General features: G+C 46.8%; 2 protein-coding genes across 4 annotated transcripts in view; both read right to left on the bottom strand.

The window, feature by feature from the left end:
* Ttll1 (tubulin tyrosine ligase like 1) overlaps nucleotides 1–8,290 on the bottom strand; it is a 28,896-nt gene extending 20,606 nt beyond the window's left edge. Inside the window, exons 1-2 of one of the 3 annotated variants that reach the window (XM_045153055.1) lie at nucleotides 8,168–8,290; nucleotides 832–908 (exon numbers count right to left, since the gene is read on the bottom strand). Coding sequence is in view for 1 of the 3 variants with exons in the window: in XM_004650370.2 (XP_004650427.2) it covers nucleotides 68–117 (50 nt within the window). In the remaining 2 variants the exon portion in view is untranslated. Of the gene's footprint in view, nucleotides 1–67; nucleotides 543–831; nucleotides 909–7,848; nucleotides 7,868–8,167 lie in introns of those variants that run through there. The other 2 variants (XM_045153056.1, XM_004650370.2) reach the window with 2 other exon arrangements.
* A 4,343-nt stretch (nucleotides 8,291–12,633) lies between these two features.
* On the bottom strand, nucleotides 12,634–13,579 carry LOC123461719 (GTP:AMP phosphotransferase AK3, mitochondrial-like). The gene has a single exon (XM_045153640.1). It carries the CDS (start codon nucleotides 13,577–13,579, stop codon nucleotides 12,896–12,898), a length of 684 nt encoding a protein of 227 aa, XP_045009575.1. The 3' UTR covers nucleotides 12,634–12,895.
* Nucleotides 13,580–24,171: the final 10,592 nt, after the last annotated feature.

The following is a 24,171-nucleotide window of genomic DNA, read 5'->3' on the forward strand; positions in this document are numbered from 1 at the left end:
CCTCCCCAAACCAAGGGGTTCATCCAACACTGCGAGAGGTGAGCTTATGCCCACCCCGAGTAATTACCAGCAGGGCCAGTCCATTCCCTTCTGACTTCCGGTGATGTCTAGAGACATTGTGGCATCTAGTGTGAGAGGCAGGCTGGGGCACTGGTCAACAGCCCACCATACACAGATGGACCCCCACCACCAATCCCTGCCAACATCAGCTGTGAGGGGCTGAGAAACCCTGGTCTAGCAGGGAGTGAAGGTGGTAACTGAGCAGTCACCCACAAACACTCCAGTGCAACTGAGTCAGAAACTACAAAGCAGCATGTGGTGAGGTTGCCAGGGCTGGAGGCAGAACAGGCCCTGCCCACACCATACTGCTCAGGGACAAGTTCTCAGACGGAAGTGATGGGCTGTGTGGCAAGAGGAGGCACAGAGCACGGTTGTCCTGGGTCTGACTCAGTTTGCAGTACTTTTTATTTTATTTTTCCGAAGTAGGGTCTTACTATAGCTCAGGCTGATCTGGAATTCACTATGTAGTCCCAGGCTGTCCTGGAACTCATAGCGGTCCTCCTCCCTCTGCCTCCCAAGTGCTGGGATTAAAGGCGTGCGCCACCACGCCCAGCTGCTTTTGGTTCTTACACAGGCTATTAACCCCCCTACTTGCGCTTCCTCAGAGGCTGCTGCCACTAAAATTAAATGCCTCTAGGCACCCTCAGGTGGTGGACAGTCCCATGGGTGTTTTACTGGACAGGGAGTGGAGCCTCAGCAAGCCAGTGCTCCAAACAGACCAGCTGGTGCTCTTCCTAGCCACCCTCTCTGTCCTGCCTCGGGGATAGTCACCAGTGGGAATGTGTCTGACAGCCACTGGAGTGCCCAGGTTCTCTGTGGCTTCATGGACTCTTGCCTCCGGTTCTTACCTAAAACAAAAGTACACACATGATTAGGCCAAAGGCGGGCATGATCCCCACTGTACGCGGGAGGAAAGTGCGGCACTATATCATATTACTATACATTACATATAACATATGTCTTATAAGCATATTTGAGGGCTGGAGAGATGGCTCAATGGTTAAAGGTACTTGTTTTGCAAAACCTGATACCCAGAGTTTGACTCCCCAGTGCCCACGTAAAGCCAGATGCACAAGGTGGCATATACATCTGGGGTCCATTTACAGTGTCAGGAAGCCCTGGAATCTCTCCCTCTTTCTCTATTTCTCTCTTATAGATTTTTTTTAAAAGACTACATTGGTGCTTCGCTCTGTGGGAGGAAGCTGCAAGTGTAACTTGGCAGCTGCTTAGCACATACACAGCTAGTGGTTTGTTTGGCCTGTTTTATTCTTAGCTCAGATGTCATCCAAACAGTGGCTCAGGAAGAAGGCAGAAAGTAGGACTCACTCCTGAGACAAAATATCCTACCAGATCACTGCTGGGACAAAATACGCTACCAGAAACAGCTTAAGGAGAGAAAGGTTTCTTTTTGGCTCACGTTTTTGTTTGCTGTTGTTTTTGAGGTAGGGTCTTACCCTAGCTCAGGCTGACCTGGAACTCACTCTGTAGCAATCCTACTAACTCTGCCCCTGGAGGCTGGGACCAAAGGCAGAAGTGACCACGGCGGGAGGAGCATGGCAGAAGCTGGACTCTATCAACATAACTGCCGGAAGTGGGGGGGAATGCTGACCATTCAGCTTGCTCTCTCCTTCTATACAGTCCAAGAACCAGCCCATGGGTTGGCTCCCAATAAAGTGCTAATGAGAAAGAGATCCGACAAGAGATACCTTTGGGATGTTAACCTGCTGTCTCCTCTAACTGCTGGATGTCTGAACAAAAAGCACAGCTTAGACATCCAGTTCCTGGTTTCTTGCCCGTGTGGCAAGTGCCATGCACCAGTTACAACGTTCTGAATGTGTCCTCCAAAGGTTGAGGTGGCACTGCAATCCCCAGAAGTCATACTAGTGGCATTTGGAGGGGCCTTTGGGAGGGGGTGAGTAAACATATGTGGTCATGTGGACAAGACCCCCCCCCCAGTGCACTCGTCAGTCTAGGAGACCAGCGTGAGTGGGCTAGTTCTCGCCACATGATGCTGTCTGGTATGGCGTGATGCAGGGCTCACCAGACCTTGGACTTCCCAGTCCCTAGAACTGTAAGTCAAATAACCCTCCTCCTTCCCTCCTTGTCTTCTTTATTTTTTGAGGTAGGGTCTTACTCTAGACCAAGCTGGTCTGGACTTTATACTCTAAGGCTGACCTCAAAATCATGGTGATCCTACCTATGCCTTCTAAGTACGGGGGTTAAAGGCATGTGCCACACAGGCTTTCTTTTTGGATTGGAGATTGACCCAGTACCTCACATGTGCTACATACCTGCTCTCCTACTGAGCCTTGGCCCTGAACTTCTACTCTTTATAACTTATTTGGTTTCAGGCATGTTATAGGAGCACAAAGCAGGGACATAGAGTAAGAAGTACCATTTTCTCCCACTCCGGGGGCTAAGTTTCGACATGCCTCCCAGTCAGATGGTGACCAATGCAGGGCAGGGGAGGGGGCTGCCCCATCCCTATGCCCCAGCACCCAGCCATGGCCAGGCCAAGTGAGAGGCGTAGAAATCGCCTACAGAATAAGCAAATGAACCCGCTGGCTAAAGCACCACTGGACACAAGGCATGGCTGAATCCTTCCCACCCTAAGAAACACCAAGCCCTTTCCTAAGAAAAGTGAATAATAAATACTACCTGTGTTAGACAGAATAAGCGTGAGGTTAGGGTACTATAACAAACTTGATGGTTACATCTCTCCTGGTTCCCGTGAATTGAGGCATTTGCACTGTTTTGAGTCTTGTTTGTTTTCTTTGAGGTAATGTCTCCCTGAGGCTTACCCAAAATTCAGTATGTAGTCTCAGGCTGGCCTTAAACTCACAGGATCCTCCTACTCCTGCTCCCCACCCCCCATGGCTTGTTTCATTTTTTTTGACACATGGTCTCACTGGGCATGGTGACACACACCTTTAATCCCAGCACTGGGGCTGGTGAGGTTTAGCAGTTAAGGCATTTGCCAAAGGACCTCAGTTCAATTCCCCAGGACCCACGTAAGCCAGATGCACAAGGTGGCGCACATGTCTGGAGTTCGTCTGAAGTGGCTGGAGGCCCTGGCACACCCATCTTCTCTCTCTTTCCCCATCTCACTCTCTCAAATAAATAAGTAAATAAATAAAAAATTTAAAAAATTAATCCCAGCACTCAGGAGGCCAAGGTAGAAGAATCACCATGAGGTCAAGGCCACCCTGAACCTACACAGTAAATTCCATGTCAGCCTAGACTAGAGCAAGATCCTACTTAAAAAAGAAAACAGGGCTGGAGAGATGGCTTAGCAGTTAAGGCCTTTGCCTGCAAAGCCAAAGAACCTTGGTTTGATTCCCCAGGACTCACAAAATCAAGATGCACAAGTGGGCGCACGCATCTGGAGATTGTTTGCAGAGGCTGGAGGCCCTGACGTGCCCATTTTCTCTCTCCCTCTCACATAAATAAATAAAAATGTTTTGTTTTAAAATTAAATAAATAACAAAGTTCCATGTAACTAAGGTTGGCCTCAAACTTCCTATGTGGCCAAGCATGACCTTGTGCTCAAGATCCTCCTGCCTCTACTTCCCAGCTGTTGACATGTACCACCGTGCTTGGCTTGATGCATCTGAATTTTAAGCCACTGATTTAGTCACCCCCACCACCCCCCTGCAAGCTTAGCATCACGAGATCCTGACTGGGATGAACATCCAGTGACGTACCTATCTTTAGGCTGAACACACCCATGATTGTACCTGGGGCTGCCACAATGGAGGTGCCCCAACCACAGCCAGCCACCCTGTGACCACACAACTCGTGGGTACTTGAAGAAGACGAATCCACCTCTGGAGCAAAATGGGTAGGGTCTTCATGAGTGGAAGAACAAGGTTTCCCATGGGTCACTCACAGCCTAGCTTGTCATCCATCTACTCAGCAGTGACAGACACTTGGTGCCAGGTCGGTACAGGGACAGACAGCTGATGGAGCAGTCCAGCCTGGGCGGCGGACGCAGCGTGGGAGGCAGGCTGTAAGGCCAGGGCTTCGCCATCCCAATGACCCTGGGTTGGAGCTCTTCTCCAGCTCACCCAAGTCCAGGCAGGTCTCCTCACAGCTACCCTGGTGAGCCTCAGCAGGCCCTGACAGCCACCCTTTGCCCCAAGACAACCCCTCCTATACCCAGCAACAGTGTGGTCTCTGGATACACAAACATACCAAATGAAGTCATCAACCTCCCAAACTTTTAGCTTAAGGTCCAGCACACTCAGAATTAAACTAGCACTCGTCCCCCCAGGCCCTCCTAGGCTGGCTCTGCTGCTGCCTCTCAGGCCATCTCTCACCACCCTCTCCCATCACCCCTCTCTGCAGGTCCACCAAACTATACCATACCCGAGGCTTTGTTCTTCCCATAGATCTGGCCCTTTAGAGTGGCTCTGACTAGTCAATAATCCTAATAATCAACAATCCCCACACTATCATCTCATAGCACTTCTCCTTCCTGATGTCCATGGAGGATGTGTCTCAAGATCCCAATGGATATTCAGAATGATATATTGTTTGCAAATTCAAGAACAGTTTATTTCTGGAACTTTATGTGAAATATTTTCACAGCAAAGCTGGCAATGAGCAAGTAAAACCATGGACATGGGGTTGGTGTACTTTCTCCACGGCACACACATTGCCCACAGTTGCATACAAGGGTCAGTCCAGCACTGCTCAAAGACTGTGGACCAGCTGCACCCTGCCTGTAACTTGTTGGAAATGCAGACACTTAGGGATCGATGTTGGGAAAAGGAGAAGAAAGGAAAAAGGAGGGAGGGAGGGTGGGAGGGAGGAAGGGAGGAGAAATGATAGTTCTTGGGCTTTTACCCATCCAACTATGTACTGATTCAGCTTCTGGGGAGGAGGGTCCAGGTAAGCTGTCAGGTGATTCTATGCATGCTCTAATTAGAAACCAACTTATCTAGTGTATGCATTTGTGACTGTCTGCCACACAGACACACCAGCAAGATGAGAGCAAGAATATTGTTTTGGGTCTGGAGACGGCACAGCAGTTAAGGTGGTGCTTGGGTTTGATTCCCTAGTACCCACATAGAACCAGATGCACAAAGTGGCTCATGCATCTGGAGTTCATTTGCAGTGGCTACAGGCCCTGACATACCATTTTCATTCTCTCTCCTCATGTAAATAAATAGATTTTTTTTAAGAAAATATTAGGACCAAAAAAGAGAGAGAGAGAGAGAGAGAGAGAGAGAAAGAAAGAAAAAGGAAAAGAGAAGAAAAAAAAGAGTAAAGAGAGCACAAAAAAAAAGGAAAAAAGGGGCTGGAGAGATGGCTTAGCAGTTAAGCACTTGCCTGTGAAGCCTAAGGACCCCGGTTCGAGGCTCGGTTCACCAGGTCCCACGTTAGCCAGATGCACAAGGGGGCGCACGCATCTGGAGTTCGTTTGCAGAGGCTGGAAGCCCTGGCGCGCCCATTCTCTCTCTCCCTCTATCTGTCTTTCCCTCTGTGTCGCTCTCAAATAAATAAATAAATAAAAATTTTAAAAAAAAAAGAAAAAGGAAAAAAGGAGAAAGAGAAGCAGTACTTCATGTAACATGGACCTTTACAAAGAAGGTTGGCATATCCTTTCTGCTTCTATGTTAATTTTTGAAGAATTTCTGCTAAACAGAGTGTCAGTCTGCTAATAGGCCCATCACATCTTCAGGACTGCGCCAGCCTCCCTTGTAAACACACAGACAGAAGCCTGAGGCGCCAAGCCTCGGGCCAGCAACAGCATCTAGGATGAAATGTAATGACATTGTTTTGTTTTCTGGGGATTTGTTTTCACAGTCACTGCTTACTTATGGTAATGATATAAAATCTCCTTTTAAAATAAATAAAAAAAAAAAAGAAAATATTAGGGCCAAGCGTGGTGGTGCATGTCTTTAATCCCAGCACTCAGGAGACAGAGGTAGGATTGTTATGAGTTCAAGGCCACCCAGAGACTACATAGTGAATTCCAGGTAAGCCTGGGCAAGAGTGAGACCCTACCTTGAAAAATCAAAACAAAATAAAACAAAAAAAAGAATATTGCTCTGCATTACCTCCTGCTGAGTCCTCTGGCCCAGACCAGTGTCCAAAAATAGCAAGTGCTCATTCAATATTTAATGAAGTTTTTAAAATTGGGCAGCTGGACATGGCGGTGCACGCCTTTAATCCCAGCAGTTGGGAGGCAGAGGTAGGTGGATCACTGTGAGTTTGAGGCCACCCTGAGACTACATAGTGAGTTCCAGGTCAGCCTGGAGTAGAGTGAGACCTTACATCATAAAACAAGCAAACAAGCAAAATCGGACTGGAAGCCGGGCATGGTGTGAATGCCTTTAATCCCAGCACTCAGGAGACAGAGGTAAGAGGACCACCATGAGTTTGAGGCCACCCTGAGAATACAGAGTGAATTCCAGGTCAGATTGGGCTAGAGTGAGACCCTACCTTGAAAAACCAAAAAAAGAAAGAGAAAGGGGGGGGGGGCTAGAGAGATGGCTCAACAGTTAAGGTGCTTGCCAGCAAAGCCTAACAACCTGGGTTCAATTCCCCAGTACCCATGTAATGCCAGATGCACAAAGTGGCACACATATCTGGAGTTTGTATGCAGCAGCTAAGGGCCCTGATGCACCTATTCTCTCCGTCTCTCCTCTGCCTCTCCCTGCTTGCAAATAAATAAAAATATTTAAACAATAAAAAATAATAACTGGCTGGGTGTGGTGGAGCTCACATTTAATCCCAGCACTTGGGAGGCAGATGTAGGAGGATCACGGTGAGCTCAAGTCCATGCTGAGACTACATGGTGAATTCCAGGTCATCCTGGACTAGAGTGAGACCCTACCTTGAAAAACCACAAAAATAAACAAATGAATGAATGGTGGTACACATCTGCAACCATAGCACTTGAGAGGTGGAGCATCAGGAAGTCAAAGTCATACTAAGCTACGTAACCAATTCCAGGCCAGCCTGGGGACGGCATGAGGCCCTGTCTATAATTAGTTAAGTTCCCTCTGTTTAGCCAAGCAATGAATTAGAAGTACATTCTTGGGGGACTCTTAGCTCTATAGGGAAGAACGACTACTTATGAATCATCCATCACTCATAAAGACTTGCAGTGTTGCCGGGTGTGGTGGTGCATGCCTTTAATCCCAGCACTCTGGAGGCAGAGGTAGGAGGATCACCGTGAGTTCGAGGCCACCCTGAGATGACAGAGTTAATTCCAGGTCAGCCTGGACCAGAGTGAGACCCTACCTCGTAAAACAAAAAAAAAAAAAAGACTTGCAGTGTTGAAGGAGCATGCACAACAGTAGAATGAGCCTGAGTGTGTTGAGTTGACTCCAGTATGTAAACATCTGCCTACTGGAGCAAACCTAACAACCTCAGGACAGATACTACCAAAACCCTAAGCGCCTGCTGTAATCCCCTAAACAAAGTCCAGGCCAGCCTTCCGACAAACAGCCTTATGAGAAACATTCATGGCAGTAATTCCACCCGCCTGGGACCTGGCCATCAGAAAACCGGCACCCCTCGGCCTCCCATCCCTGCTATCCCTGGCATTTCACGACAACTCCCAGTGTCAATGAAGGCACAAGTGGGCAGGGATTCCCAGTGTCTGGATTCTTTCCCAACTGGCTTTTCTTTGAAAGGGAAGCAAGGAGTTATTTGTAAGAAAATACACGATGTAACTAATGCTTCACACCTGTGGGGTACGGTCCTTCATACATGGATTGTCCCTCTCCACACCCCCATTGCGTGACAGTGACATGCTCCAAAAGGGACTCTCACCATCTAATTCCTTGAGGGCAATGCAGGGGGGGCTGCCTTTGTCCCGCCCCAGCCAGCCCTGTGACATGCTCATCCCATGTTCCTTGAAGAAGCCTGCTTGGCCAAGTCCAGCAGCACTAGGACACCTGCCCATCGGAAGTCGAGCCTCCCCCCGTACTGCTCCAGGCGACCCCGACCTTCCCCGATCTCCCCCAAGGGAACCGCCCCGCTGGTACAGGCCCACCGCAAGAGACGCCGACAGAACAATAGGAGGCAAACGGATCGAGAGGGCCTGAGGAAGAAAGAGGGAGGGCGGTGAGAAGAATAAGGATGCAATTACAAGGCTCGGACGGCGCGGGGTGAACTCCGGGAGGAAAGGGGGCGCGGAGGCCCGCCGCTGGCTGCCGGAAGAGCGCGGGCCGGTCCCGGGCGCCGCGTCCAAACCGCCCGGGGCGCCGCTTCCGGCCCGGGGAGGCCACACCCGCCCACGCACGCGCACTGGCCCGCGCGCCGGGCCTCACCCGTACGCTCGGAGCGCGGCGGACGCGGGGGAACGGCCACGCCCCGCCACGGGCCCCGCTCGGACGGCGGCGGGAGGGACCCGGCCCGCGGGCCCGCGGACTAGCCCGCCGCGCGCGCACTCAACTTCCGGGGCGTTGCCCGGGCAACCGAGGACGCGCCCGCCCCCGGCCCCGCGACTACTTCCGGAGTCAGGCTCTATCCACGCCCGCCGCTCCCGGGCGTCGGCTGTGGGCGCTGTACGTCCCACGAAAGGCCGGGCCGTCCTTCTTCGCGACTGTTCGGATCCAGAAATGAGAGACGGGGAGAGAGGGACCGAGGGAGGGCGCGGGGCGGAGCCTGGCAGCTGCGAGGCAGGGCGGGGTGATGGTCGGGGCCTGGTCCAGCCCACCTGTTTCCTTCCAGGCTCGCTCAGCTTTCCCACGTGTAAGATCCCCCAGTGCAGGTAGTGCTGCCTGAGCTTGTCGTAGGTTAACCTGGCGTTCCGCGCGTAGTCATCGACCAGGGCCCACTCGGAGGTACCTCAGGGCCTAGAGAGATGGCTCAGCGGTGAAGGCGCTTGCCTGCAAAATCTAATGACCTGGGTTCAGTTCCCCAGCGCCCCCGTAAAGCCAGATGCGCAAAGTGGCACACGCATCTGCAGTTCGTTTGCAAAGGCTGAAAGGCCCTACGGTGCTCAGTCCTTCTCTGCTTGAAAATGAATAAATGAGCCGGCCGTGGTGGCGCACGCCTTTAATCCCAGCACTCGGGAGGCAGAGGTAGGAGGATTGCCATGAGTTCAAGGCCACTCTGAGATGATAGAGTTAATTCCAGGTCAGCCTGGACCAGGGTGAGACCCTACCTCGAAAAAAAAAAACAATAAAAAAAAAAGAAAATGAATAAATGAAGATATTTGTTTAAAAGTCACCTCATTTGTGAAGTGTTCCTCAAAATATGCATTTTTTTTTTTTCTTGAGCCAGGCGTGGTAGCACACGCCTTTAATCCCAGCACTCGGGAAGCGGAGGTAGGAGGGTCGCCTTGAGTTTGAGGGCACCCTGAGACTTCTTAGTGAATTTCAGGTTAGCCTGGGCTAGAGCAAGACCCTACCTTGAAAAACCTATGTATGTATGTATGTGTATATGTATGTATGTGTGTGTGTGTGTGTGTGTGTGTGTGTCTTTGTGTGTGTATAGTTTATTTAAAAGAGAGCAAGAAAAAGAGGCAGAGAATGAGAATGGGCGCACCCGGGCCTCTAGCCACTGCAAACAACTCCAGATGTATGCACCACCATATGCATCTGGTACATGGGCACTGGGGAATCGAATCTGGATCCTTAACGCTTTGCAGGCAAGTGCCTTAGCCACTAAGCCATTCTTTGAGCCCTAACTAAGCATTAAAAAAAAAAATCTCTTCCTTTAGGAAGAAGCACGCTGGCTAGTGAGAAACTTAGATCTGAATCTCAGCTCCCAAACCCATGTGGCTTGAAGCAGTTGCCTTTGCTTCCCCGTCAGTAAATTGAGAGTAACAACCCTTCATTGAGGGTTGTTGGGCACTGGCACGGTGGCTAAGGCAGGAGGTTCACCGAGTCCAGGAGCTCAGGGCTGTAGTGTGCTATACCAATTGGTTATCCGCATATTTGGTATCAATACTAACCTCCCAGGAGAGGGGGACTGTGGTGGTTTGATGCAGGTGTCCCCCATAAACTAAGGTGTTCTGAATGCTAGGTTCCCAGCTGATGGAGATTTGGGAATTAATGCCTCCTGGAGGGAGTGTATTGAGGGCGGGCTTATGGGTGTTAAAGCCAGTTTCCCCTTGCCAGTGTTTGGCACACCCTCTTGTTGCTATGGTCCACCTTATGTTGGCAGGGGGTGATGTCCACCCTCTGCTCATGCCATCGTTTTCCCCTGCCATCGTGGAGCTTCCCCTCAAGCCTGTAAGCCAAATAAGTCTCTTTTTCCCAGAAGCTGCTCTTGGTTGGGTGATTTCTACCAGCAATGCGAACCAGACTGCAATAGGGACCAACCACCAGGTTTGCCTACTGATGGGCAAACTGGGCCAGGTCAGAATGAAGGGTTGTCTGGGAGATTACTGAAGAGTCGTCGGGCTAACAACCCTGTGCCACCAAGCCCAGCTTGGCTTTCCCATATTTATGGATTTGCCTGTTCTAAACATTTCATAGAAAAGGACCCCACAGTTGTCCCCTGTTCTCCACATGCACACAGTGTACGCAGTCATGATGTGTACCTTCACACACAGGAGCAAAAAGGAAGAGGGAGAAGCCCAGCATGGTGGTGCACGCCTTTAATCACAGCACTCAGAAAGCCGAGGTAGGAGTATCGCTGTGAGTTCAAAGCCAGCCTGGGACTACATAGTGAATTCTAGGTCAGCCTGGGCTAGAGCGAAAGCATACCTCAAAAAAACCAAGAAACACAAGGATGGAATAGAAGATTATCCAAGATCTAAATATCAAAACATGAAAACAAAGGAATTGAAGTGCTCAGGAGATGGGCTCAGCAGTAAAAGGCATGATTTGCAAAGCCTGCTGGCTTGGGTTTGATTCCCCAGCACCCATGTAAAGCCAGATACACAAAGTGGCACATGTGTCTGGAGGTTGTTGTGTCAAGAAGCCCTGGTGCACCTATTCTCTCTCTTTCTTGCTGATAAACATGTAAGTAAATAAGTTTTTCTTTTTCTTTCTTTCTTTTTATTTTACTGCTTAATACAATTTATTAGGAGAGAAAGCAGCCTGTGAGAGGGCACACCAGCAGAGAGGAAGGTGGGTGGAGTGGACCTGAGAAAGACTGAAGACCGAGAAGTAAGTAATAACACAGTGCTGACGTCTCCTTATACTGTAACAAAGACTAATGCAGACCTGGTCACTGCTGATTCATGAGTTTTAGGTAGCTCACAATATTTTTAGAAAGTACATAATGACATTCAACTAAGGCACCATCAAACTTTGATAAAGCACAAGATACTGTAATTCTTTTTAAAAGACTTAGTCTGTTTTGAAAGATCAACAATGGATTTTTGAAAATCAAGAAAAGTCCCTCCACTACCCCCAAATACACAAGAACCCACTTGCTGGCATTTGTACTTTAAACGTCTGGAATCAAATGGGGCAAAATTCCAAAGGCAGTAACAGCTTGAATGAGGGCTTGAATCATTTGATTGAGCACCAAGTAAAATGCCTATTGTCCCGCTTCTGCCAAGCCACAATGCATCCATGTGCTCACACTGGCTGTGGCAGTGCACATCTGTCATTTCAGCACTCAGGAGGCTGAGGCAGGCAAATCATGACTTCGAGGGCAGCATGAACTACATACATAGCAAGATTCTTAAGGGCCAGGAATGTAGCTCAGGGTTAGGTGCTCTGAGGTGGCTCCCCAGTAGGTGGGGGTTGCTGCTTAGATGACACCAGAAGTGTTCTTTGCCTTCAAGAGATGGTGGTGCACACCTATAGAACTTAGCACTCCAGGGATTGGATGGGGATGGGATTCAAGGTCTTCAATCCAGAGATTTCCTTCAGGGGAACTCAGTTACTGTCATGTTCCTTTTAAACCTATTTTGTCTTGCTAAAGCTGTTCACTAATACTTAGGCCAAGGGAATATTTCCCAGGTATATCTGATCTATTATTTCCTTAATGACAAACTGCCTCTTTATTTAGTAACATGAGTGTTCTCTTACTTTTTACTACAACTTGGTTATTAAAGCAGAATACATATTTGGATCAAAAACAGAAATTGACAGTTTGAGCCTAACACATGTTTCTTAACCTGAGAACTATCTGAAAGTGCAGCCCAAGACTTATTTGTCAGTAGAAAGTTGATTCAGTGTTGGTGCTGGTAAAGAACTTAGAATATAGACTTCTAGCATAAACTGTATCCCACAGTACACATATTTTGAAAAGGCCATATTAGGATATTTTCTTACGATAATTGATAAATTTTTGGCACGTAAAAAATTCTAATTAAACTGAAGGTATGTCTGAGGATAAGCAGCATCCATGGCTAGCTTATGTGTTTTTAGTGTGAAGGCAACTGTGAGTTTGCATCTTATAGCAGATCTATAAATCCAGTTGCTTTTTTTTTTTTTTCTGGAATACTAGAGTGTCTCCCCAAACAATGGCCCATCTAGCCAGAAAACATCTTTTTGGAGGGACTGTTCTATTCAAAAGCCTCTAATGAGATATTTGGTCCAAGTGATAATTATTTTTTTACTTTTCCAGAAAAATAGGAAAATTTTATGAACTACTGCTCTGAACAAAAAGCTAGATTACTACCAACAGTTCTTTTAAAATTCTGGCTGTGAGGTTTTTTTTTTGTTGTTTTTTTTTTTTTTAAGTTTTCAGCGTCCCTTATGTTTGTGCATTGCCCTCCTACAGACAGCAATGGATACCCACACTGGGTGATCTGGAAGTTCAGTCTCCATATCTGACTCATTTGGCACCTCGTTAGTAACATGGGAATAAAGTCAGTAAGAACTGATCACACTTGTAAAGAAGTCGTACATGCCGTATCTCAGAAAGGAGCCGCTTGGTGCAAGGCCAAGGATCCTGTCCGCTGTCATTAGGGGGTCACTGAAGCTTTCTGGTTCGTTTCTGGGACTTTTGTCTGTAGGAAAGCGTATACATAGGGCCAGATCTTGTTGGTTTCTGTTCCAGAGAATGTTTCCAGTACTCCTTTCTTCTGGTAATATTCTAAGACCGGCTCTGTTTGGGCTTCATAAGCCTTCAGCCTCTTGATCACTGTCTCTGGTCTGTCGTCCTCCCGCTGAGTCAAAGGCTCTCCCGTCAAGTCATCAATGCCCACAGTTTTGGGAGGGTTGAATTCAATGTTGTACACTCGGCCACTGGCTGGATGAATCCAACGTGCAGTGAGGCGTTTCTTAATGACCTCAAAGGGCACATTCAGGTTAATCACTGTGTCTGTCTGATAAGCTCTGTCCAGTGCTTCTGCCTGTGGCAGTGTCCTTGGGAAACCGTCCAACAGCCAGCTACACTGGGTGAGGTTTTTCAGCTCATGAAGGGTCAGCCGAGTCATGACATCATCTGGGATGAGTTTCCCTTGGTCAATGAACGTCTTGGCTAACACACCAATTTCTGTGCCCTGCAGCATGTTCTGGCGGAGCAGGTCCCCGCTGGAGAGGTGCTTCAGCTCGAAGTGCTTGGTAATGCGCGACGACACCGTGCCCTTGCCCGAGCCCGGGGCCCCCATGATCACGGCGCGCAGCAGCCGCGCGGACGCCCCCATGACCGCGGACGGAGACGGTGCGGCGCCGACACCCGGACTTCGGCCTGGCCTGCGCGTTCTCGGGCTCCGCGGCCCCGTGCCGACTGGCTGGCAGCGCTGAGAGCGGGTGGTGGCCCCGGAGCCCCTCTTTTTCTTTCTTTTAAGGAAGAATCTCACTCTAGCTCAGGCTGACCTGGAATTCAATTCACTATGTAGTCTAGTCTCAGACTGGCCTCAAACTCACAATGATTCTCCTACCTCTGCCTCTCAAATGCTGATATTAAAGGTATGCGTCACTGTGCCCAGCAGTAATTTTTTTTTTGAAAGTGGTGCGAGCATCTGGGGTTTGTTCAGCAAGAGACCCTGGTACACCCCCTACACACACACACACACACGCACGCATGCATGCACACACACAAACACACACACGAATAAATAAATTTAAAACAGGGTTGTACAGATAGCAATTAAGGCATATGCCTGCGAAACCTAAGGATCCAGGTTCAGTTCTACAGGTCCCACATAAGCCAGATACACAAGGTGGTGCATGCATCTGGAGTTTGTTTGCAGTGGCTGGAAGCCCTAGCATGCCCATTCTCACTCTATATCTCTCTGTCTCTCCCTGTCTTTTTGTCTCTAATAAATAAAAATAAATCCTTAAAAAAATAAAAAAATAAACTTAAAACAAATAATAAAGGAATTAATGCAAAAAGGGTGCAGACATTCCTGGAAGATCATCCACTTTTAAACCCATTCTTTGTGCTCCCTGAGGATGCTTCCTCATGGGGTTGAGAAGCCCTCCCTGCGGGGCATGGGCAGCTGCTGGCTGGATTCCCATCTTCTTCCTGTGAGTGAGAACAGCAGTGGCACAGTGGCTGCCCAGTGGTCTGTGTAAGTCCCAGTTTGCGCATTGTGAAAGAAAGCAATCAAGGCTGGGGAGATGGCTCAGTGGTTAGGGAGCTTGCCTGCAAAGCCTAACAACCAGCATTTGATGCTCCAGCACCCACATAAAGCCAGATGCACAGAGTGGTACATGCATCTGGAGTTTGTTTGCAGTGGCATGATGCTTTGGCATGCCCATTGTCTCTCTCTGCTTGTAAATAAATAATTGTGAAAAGATACCAGTGGTACTCCTTGAACATGCTAGGCACACAACTCTACCACTGGGCTACCCCTCAGCCCATATATGTTGTTTGTTAAAAGTTCTTTTTGTAGCGGGGCATAGTGACTCACACCTATAATCCCACGGTAGAGGCTGAGGTAGGAGGCTCCTCATGAGTTTTAGGATAGCCTGCTGGGCTGCAGAATTGCAGGTCAGCTGGTGCTAGACTGAAACCCTACCTCAAAGAAAGAAAAAAGTTCACTTGGGCTTAAAAATTTTTTTTTGTTGTTTCTCAAGGTAGAGGTTGCAAGGTTATATATAAAGGTATACTACCTCCGAACTTTAAAAATTATAAAATTTTTCATGTCTTCATATTTGAACCAAAAATGTTAATATATAATATAGATTTCTTGTTTATTTTAAATTCTGTCAGCAGAACTTTTGTTCATAGTTTACTCTCTGTAGTCACTCGGAGAACTTATACATATCTGATTAGCAAAACAGATTAGTAAAAGGGTGCCGAACATATTTGGTTAGCAAAGCAGATCTGGTCAGAGAATGACACAGTAGCTTAAAATCATTCTATTTAACACTTCAGTTTAGTTGTCAGGTGACAGTGTCAGCTGTATCTGGGATGTAGAAAGCATACACATTCTAGCTTTTAAGTATCTGTCAGTTATAAGTATAGGCAGAACATTTTCGTAGCCCTGAAAACAATATTTTATCAATTATTATATCAATAACCTTAAGGCAATTGATTTAATCTAGAAATTGTATGCCAGGAAGAAGACAAGACAGTATAAAAATTTATCATCTGTGTTTGAAAACAACTTTGGCTAGTCTGTATACCAATACAAGTACCAATTACCCCTCCAAACTGCAAGCAGAACAGCAATTTAAGATTTTTTTTTTAGGGTAGGAAACGTGTCTTAAGTATTAATACTTCTATAAGCAATGAACTTAAAATGCCAGAAATAGACAGGCGTGGTGGCGCATGCCTTTAATCCCAGCGCCTGGGAGGCAGAGGTAGGAGGATCACCATGAGTTCGATTCCACCCTGAGATAGTGAATTCCAGGTCAGCCTGGGCCAGAGTGAAACCCTACCTCGAAAAAAAAAAAAAAATGCCAGAAAGGTGACAATTAATTAAGTAAAACCTTGACTGAGACTGATTATACATAGCTTAAGAATAAAATAAAATTTGGCCATTGTTGAGTTACATTAGAGACAATATGACAGACACAAAGTAAATTTTTTTTTTTTTTTTTTTTTTTGTTTTTCAAGGTTGGGTTTCACTCTAGCTCAGGCTGACCTGGGATTCACTACAGAGTCTCAGGATAGTCTTGAACTCATGGTGAACCTCCTACCTCTGCCTCCCAAGTGCTGGAATTAAAGGCATGCGCCACCATGCACAGCACAAGTAATTTCTTAAATAAGTGATTACTAACCATATGTAAAAGCCAAAATCAATTGAAAACATTGGAGTTAAGAGGATAACCAATATTTTGGTTCCTGCTCCTGGGTCAAAAAGCCACAGGAGATGATGGATCACTTGAGCTTCTGATAAGTTACCTGTCTTCTTGATCAGAAGGATGTGGAGATCCAGAAATGAATTCCAAGTCAGTGTATCTGCAATAGGAGAGTCACATTGGAGGAAGATCAGTCCTCCAAGCTTCCCAAAAAGGGAGGGCCACCTGGTCAGCACAGCCTTGACTTATCCTAGCAGATGACAATGCTGAGGTCATAGAACTCCTCACAGGTCCCTGAAGGTCTCTCCTACAGAGCCATTATTGACCTCCAAAATATACAGTTAATTCTGGCAGCCTACATGGTCTTAATCACCCAGTAAGAAAAATATAAATACAATATAAGCAATAATTCAGACTAATGGGCTCCCCTGTCTGATGCTGACTTTCAATATTAGACTCTAACATTAACTCATGTCTTCTGCCTCTGCCTGTCCCTGATTAACTTCATCTACTTTGACCCCAGCTCCTCCCACTTGCCTTAGCTAGAATCAGAATCAGGCCCCGTCCTTCCTTAACCCTTACCCTATCTCATCCAGGGATAAGCACACTGCCACCCCAGTGGACACTCTCAAACTTAAACTCTCGGGCTGGAGAGATGGCTTAGTGGTTAAGTGCTTGCCTGTGAAGCCTAAGGACCCGGTTCAAGGCTCGACTCCCCAGGACCCACGTTAGCCAGATGCACACGTCTGGAGTTCGTTTGCAGTGGCTGGAGGCCCTGGCATGCCCATTCTCTCTCTCTCTCTCTCTCTCTCTGCCTCTTTGTCTGTCGCTCTCAAATAAATAATAAATAAAAATAATAACAACAAAAAAAACCCTTAAACTCTCTTGTGTTCCTACTCTTCCCCTGATCCCAAAATGACTCTCTGCCTCCTCTTGCCCCAAGCCCTCTACCTCTCTCTGAAGGCTCATCCTGCCTTTACACCTGGTGTTTTGACAAGAGTAACAAGCTCCTTTATTCTCCCTTCTGTCTTATCACGGGGTGCGCAGAGCGCATCTCCCTCACCTTCTGTATAACAGGTGTCTGCCAGCAACTGCCCTGAAGCCAGCCCAAGACAGGGATGGTACGAGAGAAGTCTCTTCATTCAGAACCAAGTCATAACAACATGCTGCACTGGCAACTGTCGATCTCACCACTCTGCCACCTCTAGCCATCATGAAACTGCCTCCTCATCACCTGCCCTGAAGGGAGAGCCATCTACTGCATTATCCAGCCTCTCCCATAAGAACTCATCGCCCTTCTCATTGCCCTTCTGATCAGCATGAAAAATTAACCTTTGTTCTTATCATTAACAAAAGGCTGGAATGTTAGGTCAGGACAAAATGGAGTCACAAGGCTGGAGAGATGGCTTAGCAGTTAAGCACTTGTCTGTGAAGCCTATGGACCTTGGTTTGAGGCTCGATTCCCCAGGACCCACATTAGCCAGATGCGCAAGGGGGCGCATGTGTCCGGAGTTCGTTTGCAGTGGCTGGAGGCCCTTGCACGCCCATTCTCTATCTGCATCTTTCCCCCTCCCTCCCTCTCTCTCTCTCTGCCTGTCTATCGCTCTCAAATAAATAATTAAAAATAAACAAAAAAAAAATTTAAATGGAGTCACAGCAAGAGGGTGATAGAGACATAAGGAAATGGGTCATCCACATTCCTCAAGGAACCACCCAGCCATCATCCCTTCCTTGCCTAACAGTGCCCCGTCTAGGTTTCCTGCCCCCTTATCTCTCAGGTCACCTGGTCACTGTTCTGGTCTCACACCCTGGCTATTTCCCTTCCTCACCTTCCCCCAAATGAAGAGCTCTGTATGTCCCACTATCCGTAATCTCAAAGTTGATTGCTCTGCTCTTGAGAGTCAATCCTGGCAGCTCGTGTTTTTCCTGAATAAAAGCTTCCATCCTTGCCTCAGCATGGTCTCCGTGGTCTTTGTTACTCCGGAACCTTACAGAGGTAAAGTCTCATTCTAGCCCAGGCTGACCTGGAACTCACTATGTAGTCTCAGGGTGGCCTTGAACTCACTGTGATCCTTTTACCACTGCCTCTTGAGTGCTGAGATTAAAGGTGTGTGCCACTGCACCCAGCTCATTTTTTTTTTCTAAGAGCCAAACTGTGTTAATTTTTGGCTTAATTTTAGAAACCACTGCCATGGACTCTGTGGACACTTTGGCTGTTCCATAACTGAAAGTCTCCCGTCAGATCTTTGGAATTGAGTTCTTGATTTGTTAGGCTCAACAATTTTCTGCTGTGGTGGTTTGATTCAGGTGTTCCCCATAAACTTAGGTGTTCTGAACGCTAGGTTCCCAGCTGATGGAGATTTGGGAATTAATATCTCCTGGAGGGAATGTATTGATGGGGGCAGGCTTATGAGTGTTAGAGCCAGTGTCTGGCACACTCTCCTGTTGCTATTGTCCTCTTTATGTTGGCAAGGGGTTGATGTCCACCCTCTGCTCATGCCCTCATTCTCCCTGCCATCATGGAGCTTCCCCCTCGAGCCTGTAAGCCAAAATAAACGTCTTTTTTTCTCACAAGCTGCTCTTGGTTGGGTGATTGATTTCTACCAGCAGTGTGAACCTGACTGCAACAGTAAAGTGGTACCAAGGACTGGCATTGCTGCTAGACACCTGACTGTGTGGCATTGGCCGTTTGGAGCTGATTTTCAAGAGGAATGTGGAAGGATTTGAAACCTTGGCCTAAGAGATGCCTTGTGGTGCTGTAAATACAGCTTGATGGACTATTCTTGTCAGAGTTGAAAGATCTGAATTCAGTAAGAACTGTATGGGCTGTGAGAGCTGGCTTATGAGAGTGAGAAAGCGCTTTGCTTAGACTGGGCCAGCAGTTTGTGTGGAAGGCTTGCTCTCATGGCCCTGTCCTGAGAAGTTGTGCAGGGTTGCTTTGCAAAGAAATGAGCTGATGTGAGCAGAGGGATATGGAACAGAAAGAAATCTTTAAGCTGAAACTGCTGCCCCGTTCAGCTGCAATTGAGAGATTTCAACCTTTGAAATTGGGCCAGCTGACTTGCACCAGGGCAACAGGAAGAATGTAGACTCTTTGGAAGAGAGCTGAGTGCTCAAGGAGTGTCCTTTTCTTCCAAATCTACTTTATTCCCCCCTGAATTAACAAATTGGCACCCTACCTGGTATTGTGGAGTATAAGAAATGCAGGAAAGAAAAGGTCATTGAGTTTGCAACAAAGTCTTGTGTTTTAGAAATGGCTATGGGCAGTGTGAAGCAGGTTTGCTGGATGCCTGCATGGAGACCCCCATGGAGCCGTGAGGACGAACCATGGGTTGTAGTGGAGATGCTGGGGCCACAAGATGGCTGCTATGGAAAGCTGCCAGCCCCAGTGAAGTTTTCCAGGACTGTGAGTAGCCTAGCTGGAGGGGCAGAATTGGAACTCCAGAGACTTGTTGCTGGTAAGAATTATTGGACTTGGATATTTGTCACTAGCTAGAGTTGTTGGACTTGAAGCTACAGAGTTTGATGTTTGCCCTGGTTGTTTTAAATCTTGTATTAGTTGAATATTTCTTTGCTATGCCCAGTGCCATCTTTTGCAGTGTGAATCTTTATTCTGTGCCATTATGTTTTTTGTTTTGTTTTGGTATTATGGCTTAGTTAAAAGATCTTGAACTATGGGGATGTATGAACATCACTGGAATTGATTAAAAAATAAAACTATGGGGACTTTTAAAGTTGGATGAATGTATTGCATTTCACATCATGTGTAGTTATCAGTTTATGAGGGTCAGGGGCGGAATGTGGTAGTTTGATTCAGGTGTCCCCCATAAACTTAGGTGTTCTGAATGCTAGGTTCCCAGTGATGGAGATTTGGAAATTAATGCCTCCTGGAGGGAATGTATTGATGGGGACAGAAATATTATAGCCAGTTTCCCCATGCCAGTGTTTGGCACACTCTCCTGTTGCTATTGTCCACCCTATGTTGGCCAGGGGGTGATGTCCACCCTCTGCTCATGCCACCATTTTCCCTGCCATCATGGAGTTTCCCCCTCAAGCCTGTAAGCCAAAATAAACCTCTCTTTTCCCACAAGCTGCTCTTGGTTGGGTGATTTCTACCAGCAATGCAAACCTGACTGCAACATCTGCTGTGAGCTTTAGTGACACGTCCCATGTGAACAGAGATCTCCAAAACCCACTGGACTGAAATGACATCTTCCCATGAAGAAGTTTATAGCAACTGCCAAGCCAATCCTGTTATCCTGGTGAAAACATTTTGGGGGTTTCCTGTTTGCATACTGTATTAAGCTCTTCATTTTACTATAGAAAGCTTTTTAAAAAAATATTTTGACTTTTTATTTACTTATTTTAGAGAGAGAGGGAGGCAGATAAGGAGAAAATGGACACGACAGGGCTGCCAGCCACTGTAGATGAACTCCAGACGTATGTGCCACTTTTTGCATCTGGCTTATGTGGGTCCTAAGGAATCAAACCTGGATCCTTTGGCTTTGCAGGTAAGCCCCTTAACCACTAAGCCATCTCTCCAGCCCATATGATGAGTTTAAAAAATTTTTTAAAAATTATTCGCAAGCAGAGACAGACACAGAGAGAATGGGCACACCAGGGCTTCTAGCTACTACAAATGAAATCAAGATGCATGTGCCCTGTTTGTGCATCAGGCTTTATGTGGGTACTGGGAATTGAACTCAGGTTGTTGGGCTGTACAGGCAAGCATCTTTTCTCTTTTAAACTTTGTTTTTATTTATTTGAGTGAGAGACAGAGAGAGAAAGAGTCAGACAGAGGGAGGGAGAGAGTGGGCATGCCAGGTCCTCCAGGCACTACAAACAAACGCCAGATGCATGAGCTCCCTGGTACATCTGGCTTATGTGGGTCCTGGAGAATCGAACTGGGTTCTTTGGCTTTGCAGGCAAACGCCTTAACCACTAAACCATCTCTCCAGTCCTAGGCAAGCGTCTCAACCACTGAACTATCTCGCCACCACTAGGCAAGCATCTTGACCACTGAACCATCTCGTCAGCCCTATAGTAAGGTTTTTAAAAAAATATTTTTATTTATTTATTTGAGAACGACAGACAGAGAAAGAGGTAGATAGAGAGAAGGAGAGAGAATGGACGCGCCAGGGCCTCCAGCCACTGCAAACGAATTCCAGATGCTTGCACCCCCTTGTGCATCTGGCTAACGTGGGCCCTGGGGAGTTGAGCCTCGAACTGGGGTCATTAGGCTTCACAGGCAAGCGCTTAACTGCTAAGCCATCTCTACAGCCCATAGTAAGGTTTTAAATATGATAAATCTTAAAGAAATTATGCATAAGCCTAGACTTTAATATTTGAGCCAAAATCTGGCTTGCTGGGTGTGGTAGCACACACCTTTAATCCCAGCACTTGGGTGATGGAGCTAGGATGACTGCTGTGAGTTCAAGGCCAGCCTCAGACTACAGAGTGAATTCCAGGTTATCCTGGGCTAAAGTGAAACCCTACCTAGAAAAAGAAAAAGGCTGGCTTATCTCTGTCATCTCATTTCCTTCCCTCCCCTTCTCTTCCCTTCCTCTCCCTCCCACCCCCCCAGGTTAGGGCTTCATGAATTCATTCTGTAGTCCCTGGCTGGTATTGAACACAAAGCAATACTCCTACCTCTGCCTCCCGAGGGCTGAGATTAAAGGCATGCTCAACCATGCCCGGCTTCCCTTCCTTTCTTTTTTTTTTTTAAATTTTTTATTTATTTATTTGAGAGCGACAGACACAGAGAGAAAGACAGGTAGAGGGAGAGAGAGAGAATGGGTGCGCCAGGGCTTCCAGCCTCTGCAAACGAACTCCAGACGCGTGTGCCCCTTGTGCATCTGGCTAACGTGGGACCTGGGGAACTGAGCCTCGAACCAGGGTCCTTAGGCTTCACAGGCAAGCGCTTAACTGCTAAGCCATCTCTCCAGCCCCTTCCTTTCTTCACTATGCTTCAAGGAAGGAAGGGAGTAAGCTAGCTGGGGTGTGGCCCAGGGGTAGAGTACTTGCACAGTAAGTGTGATCTGATTCCCAACACCATCATAGTTGGGGTGCAGTGGCATATACCTGTAATCTTAGGGCTCAGAGGCCAAAACAGGATGATCAGGTGAGCTCAAAACTTTGAGATCAGCCTGGGAAATTCTTTTTCAGAATTATATATGTGATCTCAGAATGTAATTTTTTTTTTGAAAAAATTAATTTTTTGTGGTAGGGTTTCACTCTAGCTCAGGCTGACCTGGAATTCACTATATAGTCACAGGCTGACCTCAAACTCATGGCGATCCTCATACTTCTGTCTCCCGAGTGGGGGATTAAAGATATGCACCACCACACTCAGCTGTAATACATTGATTTTTAAGGGGCTCTAAATTGTTACTCAGAATATTTTTTTAAAGTTATTTTCAAGAACACTACTGTCTTTTGACCTTAAGATATTTAAACTACAGAGCTAGTCTTAATCCAGGACAGAGCCTCTCTAGGTCGGGCTTTCTGCCCAGATGGCCATCTGTTAGAAATTCAGACCATAACTAGAAAGCTGACATTCCCAACCAACAAAAGAGCCAAGGAATTCCTGGAAGATCTGGACAGAAGATGAATGTGGATATTCCAATTAAAAAAAAAAAAGGACAAATACTGCTCACTAAGTAAAAGAAACAACAATAACAAAAGTGCATTTTTGAAACAAACCCCTGGAATTACCCCAAAAAGGTAAGCAGGAAGGCCTTGGGAAGGTGGGAAGGAAGGGTTGCTGAGGCGTCTCCAGAGATAGCTGGGGGCTCTGACACTCAGCCTCAAGCATCCGAAAGGTTAGTAACCAACCAAGAGCAAAAGGACAATACGCAAAAACAACCTTCAAGACAGGCACAAAACTCAGCAAAAGGAAAATTAACCCACAGTGAATTAATTCACACTAGACCAGAGCCGGAAAGCTGCGAGCCAGTCCCAGCCATTGCCTGTTTTTGCACAGCTTGGAAACTATAAGAATGTCTTTCGCATTTGCAAAAGAAGTATCTGAGTTTGAGCCCTGGAAAAAAGCCCGAAGCAGTCTGGGAAAATGACTCGGCTGTTAAAGGCGCTTGCTTGCAGAGCCTGCCTGCCTGCCCAGGTTCAATTCCCTGGTACCTATGTAAAGCCAGATGCACAAAGTGGCTTGTGCACCCGCATTTTGTAGCAGCAAGAAGCCACAGCACACCCATTCATGCTCTCTCACTTTCTCATTTTCTTTTCTCTCTCTCTCTCTCTCCATGCAACTAAATAAATGAATAATTAAAAAAAAAAAAAACACCAGAAGCCATGGTGGTCTTCTGTAATCCAGTACACTGAGCTAACCGTGAACCACAAGGCAGAGGCAGGAGGATTTCTCAGAAGCTCCTGGCAAGCGCAGCAACAAACAGTAGAGTGAGAATTCAGAGTGAAAAATCCTGCTTCAAGTGAGGTGGACAGGTGAGGATGGGCCTGAAAGCTGTCCTCTGGCCTCCATACATGTGCTGTGTCACACACAAGCCTGTACTCTTGTGTGTCTGCCTCCACACAAGAAATATATACATATATGTAATATTGTATATAGATTATATATGTGTATATATATAATATATATCATATATAGTACATATATATAGTATGTATATTATATATTATATATGTGTGTGTATGTATGTGTATATATGTATGTGTGTGTGTGTGTGTGTGTGTGTGTGTGTGTATATATATATATATATATATACACACACACACACACATATATATATATATATACATTTTTTTTTTTTTTGAGGTAGGTAGGGACTCACTCTAGCCCAGGCAGACCTGGAATTCACTATGTAGTCTCAGGTTGACCTCGAACTCACGGTGGTCCTCCTACCTCTGCCTTCGAGTACTTTTTTTAAAAAAATTTTTATTAGCATTTTCCATGATTATAAAAAAATATCCCATGGTAATTCCCTCCCTCGCTTTTTTTTTTTTTTTTAAGGTGAGTAGATAAGAACTTTATTGGAGGTCACAAACCACACCAGGAAGGACCAAGGAGCTG

The sequence above is a fragment of the Jaculus jaculus genome, chromosome 6 (genome assembly GCF_020740685.1).
Source record: "Jaculus jaculus isolate mJacJac1 chromosome 6, mJacJac1.mat.Y.cur, whole genome shotgun sequence".
Taxonomy (NCBI): domain Eukaryota; kingdom Metazoa; phylum Chordata; class Mammalia; order Rodentia; family Dipodidae; genus Jaculus; species Jaculus jaculus.